General features: G+C 47.6%; 1 protein-coding gene across 1 annotated transcript; it reads right to left on the bottom strand.

The window, feature by feature from the left end:
* Positions 1-7,911: 7,911 nt before the first annotated feature.
* On the bottom strand, positions 7,912-10,463 carry HSPA2 (heat shock protein family A (Hsp70) member 2). The gene has a single exon (XM_033063578.1). The coding sequence runs from the start codon at positions 10,201-10,203 to the stop codon at positions 8,299-8,301; it is 1,905 nt and encodes a 634-aa protein (XP_032919469.1). The 5' UTR covers positions 10,204-10,463; the 3' UTR covers positions 7,912-8,298.
* Positions 10,464-10,781: the final 318 nt, after the last annotated feature.

The raw sequence follows: 10,781 nt of genomic DNA, 5'->3' as shown, positions 1-10,781 counted from the left end.
TTTTTCAAGCAGAGAATCTCTCACACATTATTCACAGCAGGTCAGTGTTGTGTATAGCTGGTGTTGCTTAGATCACACCCCAAATGGGTACAAGTTTTGCTGACAAATCACTCTTTGACAATAGAAGTCAAGTCTTCATCAAGGGTAAGGTTTCACATTACAGCTCAACCAGCCTAAGAGCCAGAAGAAGCATTCTTGATCCCATCAAAATTTTCCCATCATTTACCTGTGTGATAAATCTTTATCTTTGACCTCACAGCAAGGCAACTCCCTAAACTGTCAAAAGTAGTCATCCAGCAAAAATAAATGAGCAGTTTTCTGTTTAGTTAGCATTATATATCAGTTCATGGTGGAGTCAGACAAGGGCCAGTGGAAATACAGGTAAATCTAAGGAGATAAAGGAAGGACCACACCTTGCAACAGACCAGGTCAGCTACAACCTAAGAAAATGTTGCTGCACTACTGTGTACTTTGAAAGGATGAAAATACCTGATCTAAGACTTTTAGACAGGTCAGGTCAGTAAAATAGAAGGAACATTCCCTATGCTTCCACCTCTTAAAAATGGCATCAATCATTTCTGCAGTAGTTGCTAACTAGGGAAAATAGTCCTGAAAGTAACACAGGTGTTCATGACCACACAGAAGAACAAATGGACAACATAATGTGGGGAAAGAAAATTTCCATAAAGCAACCTGTCCCTAACTTCCCTTATTTCCCAAGCCTTCCAAACACTGCATCTTTTCTCTTGTGGGTGCTATTTAGAGGAGTATCCATGCAAACAGAATCAGTCTATGGATAGGTAACCAAGGATCTCAAAACAGCCTGAAAATTCCTCTCTGGCTCTGCTCTCTGCAGCCATCTCTTTCCATTTTTTTATTCAATTGCATTGTGTATGTTGTGTTTCCAGTTGCTATTGCCAGCTGCCAAGTACATATCTATGACTTGGCAGCCAAGTTACATATTTAAGAGGATGAGAGAAGCAGGTTTGGGAACAATCTCAGATCTCATCCGTGGCAGCCAGGCAGTACTGTAGAAACAGGGGAAAGAGAATGTATGGAACTGATGGCTTGTTGGCTCACCTTTAGAGAGCAGGGCTGTCATCAGGAGACCACTGGCCCATCTTGACTCCAGTAAAAGAATTGGCAAAAGTTAGGGATGTGTTGCAGAGACCCAGGGCTACCTGTGTTAGTGTTGAAGTGCAGGAGGCAGGGGAGACAAACCTTCCTCTGTAATGGAAATCTGCTTTCAACAAGAAATGCTTAACACTAAACTGTCTGAAAAAAACCAGCTCGTTGGCATTTCCAGTGGAGGATGCCATAATAGACACATGGCATTTGGCTTTTGTTGATTTATCCTCTTCTTTCTTGTGGGAATTATACACATCTGAAGGGTAAAAACTAAATAGATAATGTGAAGCAATCAAGATGTGATGGTGATGAGTTCCATAGGCAGCATCCTAAGCAATAATTCTTCTTCAGACCTGGGGCTGAACAATACACAGCAAATAAGGTGTATGTTGAATCAGAAACTGCTACCTTCTTAGAGCTTACACTGCCCATTGTGTGCACTGACTGAGGCAGCTGCCCTGCAGAAGAAAAAAAAAATTTAAAAACCTGTTAGTGCATAATTAAAAACTGGGTTATGAGGCATAAGCACAAAGAAGGCAAGAAACAGGCTTGCTCCAATTGTCATAATTCTCAACAACTGACCTTGAACCCTTAATAGGCTTCTTTCAGTGTTGTTCTTGTGGTGTTTGTGTGTCCATGAGCATCCCAGTAGTTGAGAACACTCAACAGTATGTATATGTACCCATTCTTTAGGAATATCTAATGTTTAATTTGGATATCACACCCAGAAAGTAAACAAATGCATAAACTCAACAAAAATATCACTGACTCACCATCCAGTCATGCACCTCTTCTCTGCCTCTTGTTTCTTCTTGCTGTGTCAAGCCTCTGTCTCCCATACCCACCGTATTAATTTCCTCCTCTTTTCCCAGGGGCTGTTAAATGCCAGCCCTGCTTTCTCTGGGAATATTAGACTCCATGTGTGCATTGCTGTTTGTATTGGACACACAAGCACAGATTTCAATTTCACAGTAGCTAATACTGTCCATGACTACACCATTTACCTGCCAAGTGCTCTGCCTGCTCATTAAAATCAGGAACATGCTGTGTGAATTGAATAAATACTGTCCTTGGGCAAAATACTGTGACATTGGTCAGGTTTTAACTTCAGTTTTGTGCAACATGGAAGCTCCCAATTCCCTGTTTTCAGCAATTTGAACAGTGCATTCCTTGGATAATCCAAAGCAAAGGGTAGTTTGGTGGTTGCACTGTAATTTCTGGAGAGAAACCACATCCACCTCACGTCCAGCACCAGCTGTGCCCCAGAACCAGAGCCCTGTGGCCTCACAGGCACATCCTCAGCTCCACACTGGCTGAAGGTGAGACAGGCAAAGGCAGAATCAGGTCCTGAGTCCACACCAAAGGTCTAAGGGAACTCAGGAGGCAGCAACTGCCTGGCACCACTTACAGGCACACAGCATGATTTTGGCAAGCCAGAAAAACCAGCTGCACATTCCTTTACTGAACTCCTTGTGCCATTACTCCCTCTGCATGGTTTTACCAGATGAGATTATTGCACATGAGCAGTTGTCAGCCCTTTTCACACAGCCTTGCACCCCCAACAATCAACCTTTTGTTAATAAAGTGCCTCTGACAGTAAGGAAGAAGTATTAAAAGGTACCTCACATTCAAAAGTATTTTCAAAATTTTGATTCTGTATTTTGAGGTGCTCAGAAATCCATGAACCTTACCAAAAACATTCCATAGCCTAATTTCTAGTTCTTCTCAGGATATAACAGGCATATCCCTGCTACAGAAATAGGGGGGCAAAGGTGAAAACTTAATACAGAAGTGCTACAGACAAGATCTTCTCTATTCAGTTCTGTCAGCTTTGAAGGAAATTATGACAGAGAATCTGGCTTTTAATTTTTAGTGCATTACAGAGACTTTTTACATTATCACAATTTTAGAATTGTGATAATTTTTATCTCCCACCTGTAGTGCTGGGGGTAGGACTAAGGACTAGCTACCATCAACTGTCTTTAACCAGGCTGTGTTGGAATATTTGCAAACATAAATTCAAATTAATAAGATCTTCAGCAGGGAAATAAGGAGTCTTCCATTTGAGAAATAAATGTAGTTTTGAAGAAAATAAGTGTACCTTTTTAGATACAGCCTGGCAAAAAGAAATTCTGCTTTCACCCATGACATGTGATTGCTAGATTGTCAGTGCAACTGTGCAGCAGCTCGTACAAGGACTGACAGAAAGTATTTCATGATGCTTGGCAGTGAATATAGAAAGGCAACCAAGACCTCCTAAACTCATAGATGTTTCTATAGAGTGCTGCCAAAGTACATAGCATTGCCACCTCTGGAAGTGGTTTTGTCTCCCTAATCCTATTCAAAATATATTTTTAACTGCTGACCTGCAAATGGTTTGGAGCAGTGACATTTTTAACTGCTCCAGCAGGTAAAGTACAGGTGCTGCCAACTGCTACCTAAGCATTGGCAAGAACAACCTCACACTGCTTGGTCCAGGATGCAACAGAAATCTGTCAACTTTTGCAGAAGCCAATACACAAAAAACAATTCCTGAATGATGGGAGAGAATATCTTCAGCAATGGAAAAGGGGCAAAAATTTCTTGTACTCTCTATTTTCTTTAAGACTACAAAAAAAGGGTTGGCTCTGATGGAAATTTCTCCCCTCTCTGGAATTCCTGGCTGGGGAACCAGCTTGTGTCTGTCTCCACCCTCTTGATGCAGGAGAGAGTAAAGGCAAATGGGTCATGCAAGGGTGGATCAGGGGATTTTAATACTGCTGTTTCATATATGGAAGTGAAATATGTTGTTGCATCTGGAAATGCTGGCCTGCCCAACTCTATAATCACCATGCTGCTGCAAGCAAAATCTGCTCTAGAGGCAGGTCTGTGCTATAGGCTTCTGCCTGCATAAATATGTGGAAGAGAGTGGCGGAGAGATGTGATACCTGACCCACATAGGTGTGCTAAAGAAGCTTTACTAGCATAACTTGTTTTGCTGTGGGGTAGGGAGGGGTGATAACTTTCCTGTGATGAACAACTGCAGAACGTAATTTTGCTGCTGTAAGAGCATCCACATGCTTTGCTGGGTTAACATCCCAGGACTCCTGTGTGCCAAGTGTACCTGAGACAGCAGAGATTAGACCACCCTGGGCTTTCTGAAGGGACACAGCAAGGGAAAATCATGCCAGGCACAGGGTCAAGGAGGAGAAACGAGGAACACCTGTGTGATAAGTTGAGTTTGAAATGCTATTACTTTAACTGCTCTGACAAGATTGAAAAAAGGAACTTTAATTATGCGTGCTGAGTGTCAGCCCATGTTTTTTAATGTGATACCCTGCATTTAATGTGAGTGCCAAGACTGGAAATGAGAATTTCCTGAACATTTTTTCTCTTTCTTCCTGTTCCTCATATGTATCTGCAGAAGTGGCTTACAATGGGGAAGACAAAATTTATGGCACAGACCTGAGATCCTTCATCTCCTACCTTGGCTGCACCCCACAGAGCCCCAAACCTTCAAGGAGAACCTAAATGACAGGCAGCTCCCCAGAGAAATGCTACCCAGCCTGCAGGGCTCTCCTCCCGAGAGATAAAAGGCAGGCTGCTGGGATGTATTCATCCCTGCCTTGGAGATGGTATCACAAGCAGGGCTGCAGCCTGTCTGCAAGCCCTGTGTGCACAACTTCAAACAGACGCTGCGGAGCGGCGGGGCCGGGCTGACTCACCGGGCCGGCTGGGTGGACACAGCCTGTCCGAGCACGTCCTGCTCCCCCCGGGCTGCCCTGGCCTCAGCTCCCTCCGAGGGCTCTCACACCGCACGGGATCCTAGTCATGCTTTCGCCTTTGTCTGTTTTTGGCTCTCCCCTCTCTCTCCCCTGCAGAGCAGAGGTGGGGAATTGCAGGGAGACCTGCACCGCATGCAGGATGCATGGCTTGGCTTTAGGGGTTTAATTTGGGTGATTAAATTCGCCAGTATTAATGCCACTCTATTAAGAGTGTTCCTCTATTTGAAGTAATACCATCCCAACTCAATCAGAAAATATACAGAGCCAGCAAAAGTTAATAGAGTAGTTGCACAAGTGCTAGGAAGTTCCAGCATTTTAGGTTCTCCCTTATGGGCTTTGTCTTTCTTGCACAGCCTTGTTGCAGGGTGGCAAAGTTCAGGAACCCAGGCCCAGGATTTTGACAGGAGCAGCTGGCTTTCCTGTCAGCCAGGACACTGTACAGGAGGAGAAACACTGAGCAGAAAAGCAATGAAACTGCAGATTTTAGACAAGATTACTTTCCTGGCTTTGCCAAATTCATTTGAAATGTGCAACTGCTCCCCAGAAGGGCATGTACACACCAAATGCACCTATTTGCAAATGAGGAGCAGCCCTTGGGAAATTTACTTTATTTCTTTAAGAAGCTGGGGAGGGGGAGACTAGAGACCCACTGGAAGTTTCCACTGACAGGATCAGAGTTCACTCTACAGTTAGTACAGCATACTGAAAACCGACTTGAAGTTATTCTTTGTTTTATAAACTAAGGGAATGAATGCAAGGAATCTAGCTCTGAGCTCTTCAAGTTTTCTGCCACTCGAGTTCTGGGGGCTTGTTCACATATTTGAAAGGCTACTTTGTGCCTCAAGACTACAAATTTTTTCCCAAGCATGTAAGTCAACACAATTTCCAATCTTTCACATACCCCACACGCAGCCTTAGGTGTGTCACACCAAAAAATATCTCTTTTGTAGAAAATATAAAAAATACAACTCTCTCAGCTGTTGTCCTCAGCCACTTTCACCATCCAGATGGGGACTCCACACCTCTGATCTCTTTTCCCTGACTGCCCCACTGCTGGGACAAGCACAGGGCAGCAGCGGCCGAGGTGAGGGGAAGGACAGACAACAGCACAGGCGTGAGACAAACTGTCTGCTGTATGCATTTAGCTACATTAGCTCTGCAAGACACTTAAATAACAAAAAATTGTGTTTAATAACTGGGAAGCAACACTGAGGAATGCAAACCAAGGGCTGAAAAGTAAAGGAAACTATGTGGCAAGGGCAATTACCAGTTGATTAATAGAAAAAAAAAAATAGTTCAACCTGCTTTTACAATGAAAATGGGTGCTACCTATTCCTTACTGTCATCCCATCTTAGTGGGCTTTTTGTTAGGAAAAGTTTATCTGATGAAGTATTACAGTATTTTCACTTACAGATAATCTAGTGCCATTCATAAACATGTTTACTTATTAGTTCCAAGGGGAAAAATAAAATTAAAACTCACAATATCTTCTCATTCCCAGGAGCCCTCTCTATGTTACAGCCTGGAAATCAAGAGGCAGTGTACCTGGAAACAGCCAGGAAAGTGCTGTGTACCTGAACACCAAGAGCCTGATTGCTGCATTTGGAGATCTCACTGAATCCCTCAGCAGGTGCTGAACTTGCTGGAGTTGACTTCTCCAATCTCACAGTGATGGCACTGGCATTTACCTGCAAACCACTCGATAAACGTGAAGTGGTTTTGAGTCATTTGCAACAGCAGCTATCAAACAAGCTTTTTACAAGCGCCACATTCCCCCTGTGATGACTGCAACCCTTTTCTGCAGCCAGTGAAGAGAAACCCACAGTCAGTGAGTGCCCTGCAAAGCTATCTGAGAAAAATACACGTAGTAAAGCAGTGTCACATTGCTGCTGGTTATTAAATACTGAACAACCTTACTGCTGCCTTCCTTCTTGACACAAAAAAAAACTTTTTATAAATATTTTTTTTAAACATACATCACCTACAAACTTAAGGAATCAGAGTCCTAAAAGCTGTTTGCAGCAGGGAGAGCTGGTAGGGCAGCACCCACTACGGTTCCCAGGACACCAACGCTGCCGACATCCAAACAAGCAACAAACCAAAACACGGCGGCCGATTGCCTTCAGCTGCCCACTGCTCCGCAGTTTTTTCCCTTAAAGGACAAGGCAGTCCGAAATGTGCGTGCCATCAGGCTGCTGCAGGAGAGCTCATTAACTCGCAGCGCCTCGGACTCACAACGCTGCCTGCCAGGGGTTTTGTTTTCTTATACAAATGAAAAGCTCTGCAGACAGTTTGCAGCAAAGCCAGACAAGTTTAACAACTACAGATTTTGCCTATTCTATTAAGTTCAGCATACCAGCTCCTTACTCAGCACTCCCAGTTCTGGGGGTGTCCTTGCCAGCTCTACTTTCGATTGTCTGAAGAGGAGAAAAACACACGGAAAAGTATTGAAACTCGGTGCATACACAAGCAACCCAAGAATAACTCAGTACTTTACAGCTGCCCACAAACCAGTCTCTATTTTATCGAGCCCCACCACCTGTTAAGCAGGACTATTTCTGTTGTCCTCATTTCCCCACTGCCCTGTCCTAGCCACACACACATACGATGCATTCCCAAGGAAGGACCTGCAGCCCCAGACACCGGCTGTGGGTAAGAGCAGGTCCTGCCCCAAATGACAGCAGCAGCACACAACTCTGGGGAGTTCTTCCCTGCTGTGAAAACCCCGGGAGCCACACTCCCACTGCCCCTGCCTGATGCTGGGGAGCTGCAACACCAGGACATCCCCTCCCCAGCACCCAGCCCACGCCCTTCCCAGCACCCAGCCCAAGCTGGGCTCCCCTCAGAAGCCCCCGTGCCCTCTCCCCCTGCCACTCCAGGGCCATCAGCCACCCCTCCAGAGCCCAGCACCCCCCTGCTCCACTGCCGTCACTATCCAGAGCCACAGACACCACCAGAAAAGTCTTCCTCACCCCCCCCACCCCACTACTGCCCTTTCACAGAGAGAAAGAGGATAGATTTATGCTTTTAATACATTTTATTTATAACCAAAATTTCCAGAAGCCAAATTTGGCAATTTTTTTTTTTCATTTTCTGTAAAGGCTTTCATGCATAACTTGAAACTTGTCAACTGCAACAGTCAAGTGGTAACTTTGGAAGAGACAGAAACAAACATCCAGAATACAAACAGCTGTATCTGAATTAACAACATTTGTCTATTACTAACCTTATAAAGCAGGACGTGCCTTCCCTCTTATCAAAACCAAGCTGACAGATCTGCCTTTATACACACCCAACAGAATAAACTCTGTTATCGGCAAGGACGTTTTCCTTAAACGTTAGAAAAAAAAAACAAAGCAGACAATGGAGTGACTGTCCATAAACCAGTCTGTATTTCAGTTCTCTTTAATCTACTTCTTCGATGGTGGGGCCACCAGAGCCGCCTGCCCCAGCCCCTCCATCTCCCCGGTACAATTTTGTGACGATCGGATTGCAGAGTTTCTCCAGCTCTTTCTGCTTGTGCTCGTACTCTTCCTTCTCAGCCATCTGGTTGCGGTCGAGCCAAGACACCACCTCCTTGCACTTGTCGAGCACTTTCTGCTTGTCCTGGTCACTGATCTTTCCCTTCAGTTTATCATCCTCCACTGTCTGCTTCATGTTGTAAGTGTAGGACTCGAGGGAGTTCTTGGCTGCCACCCGATCCCGGTTAGCTTCATCCTCTGCTTTGTACTTCTCTGCTTCTTGCACCATACGGTCGATGTCATCCTTGCTGAGGCGACCCTTGTCATTGGTGATGGTGATCTTGTTCTCCTTACCCGTGCTCTTGTCCACAGCACTGACATTCAGGATACCGTTGGCATCGATGTCAAAAGTGACCTCGATCTGGGGAACTCCCCTGGGTGCTGGGGGGATGCCTGTTAGGTCAAACTTGCCCAGCAAGTTGTTATCCCTTGTCATAGCTCTCTCACCCTCGTACACCTGGACCAGGACGCTGCTCTGGTTGTCTGAGTAGGTGGTGAAGGTCTGAGTTTGTTTGGTGGGGATGGTGGTGTTGCGCTTGATGAGAGCGGTCATCACTCCTCCAGCTGTCTCGATGCCCAGGGACAGAGGGGTGACATCCAACAGCAGCAGATCCTGCACATTCTCAGACTTGTCTCCCATGAGGATAGCAGCTTGCACAGCAGCACCATAAGCCACAGCCTCATCGGGGTTGATGCTCTTGTTCAGCTCTTTGCCATTGAAGAAATCCTGTAGCAGCTTCTGGATCTTGGGGATTCGGGTAGAGCCCCCCACCAGCACAATCTCCTGGATCTGGCCCTTGTCGAGCTTGGCATCACGCAGGGCTTTCTCCACCGGCTCCAGGGTGCCTCGGAACAGATCAGCATTGAGCTCCTCAAAACGGGCACGGGTAATGGAGGTGTAGAAGTCAATGCCCTCAAAGAGAGAGTCAATCTCAATGCTGGCCTGCGTGGAGGAGCTGAGGGTGCGCTTCGCCCTCTCACAAGCCGTACGCAGCCGCCTCACCGCTCGCTTGTTGCCGCCGATGTCACGCTTGTGCTTGCGCTTGAATTCTTCCACAAAGTGGTTCACCATGCGGTTGTCAAAGTCCTCCCCACCCAGATGGGTGTCACCAGCTGTGGACTTTACCTCAAAAATCCCATCCTCGATGGTAAGGATGGAGACATCAAAGGTGCCCCCTCCCAGGTCAAAGATGAGCACGTTCTTCTCTCCAGCCCGGGTTCCCTTCTTGTCCAGGCCGTAAGCGATAGCAGCTGCAGTGGGCTCGTTGATGATACGCATCACGTTGAGGCCGGTGATGGTGCCGGCATCCTTGGTGGCCTGGCGCTGGGAGTCATTGAAGTATGCTGGAACCGTGATGACAGCATTCTGCACCTTGCAGCCCAGATAGGCCTCAGCAATCTCCTTCATCTTGGTGAGCACCATGGAGCTGATCTCCTCTGGGAAGAAGGTCTTCATCTCCCCCTTGTACTCCACCTGCACCTTGGGCTTGCCCCCCTCATTCACCACACGGAAAGGCCAATGCTTCATGTCCGACTGCACCGTGGGGTCATCATACTTGCGGCCAATGAGGCGCTTAGCATCAAAGATGGTGTTGGTGGGGTTCATTGCTACCTGGTTCTTGGCAGCATCCCCGATGAGCCGCTCTGTATCGGTGAACGCCACATAGCTGGGTGTGGTGCGGTTACCCTGATCGTTGGCGATGATCTCCACCTTGCCGTGCTGGAAGACACCCACGCAGGAGTATGTGGTGCCCAGGTCGATGCCGATCGCCGGCCCTTTAGCAGACATGGTGTCGGCTGTCTGTGGTGCTGTCGGTCCGTGTCTACCCCTCCCGCTCCCGCTGCAGCCGCGGCGCGATATGCCCAGCTCGCGCCTCCGCCGCCCGTTTTATACCCGCCGCGGCCGCTTCTGGAACCTGCCAGAACCCTGAGGGCCAATCCGGACTCCTCTCGAACGGTCGTTCGGCCAATCGCCCCCGCGAGCCGCCGGAGCGTGCCCGCCCCCACCGCTCTGGCCAATCAGAACAGCGAGCGCCTACCCGCCAGCCCGCCCCGCGCGGGCCGCGATTCTTCCGGGTTTTTCTCGTGCGCCATCACGCTCAGCCAATCCGCGCTCGTGCTGTCCGCTCGCCCCGCCCCCGTCGCGAGCCTCAGCTAGAAAGTTCCAGCTGACATGACGTTATGCCGGGGATTGACAGCAGCCTTGTCCAATGGCAGGCGGGGAAGGACCGGTGGGGTGGGGCTACGGGACGCCCCCGCGCACCGCCCGCTCGGACCCGCGGGGTGTGGGGGGTTGCGGGTTCGCGGCCGCTCGAGCCGTGTGGTGTTTGTAATTCCTGAGCGCTCGGCCCGGCACTGGGGAATTTG

This window comes from Catharus ustulatus, chromosome 6 (assembly GCF_009819885.2).
Source record: "Catharus ustulatus isolate bCatUst1 chromosome 6, bCatUst1.pri.v2, whole genome shotgun sequence".
Lineage (NCBI taxonomy): Eukaryota > Metazoa > Chordata > Aves > Passeriformes > Turdidae > Catharus > Catharus ustulatus.
The sequence above is the reverse complement of the archived record's forward strand: the minus strand, read 5'-3'. Positions and strand labels throughout refer to the sequence as shown.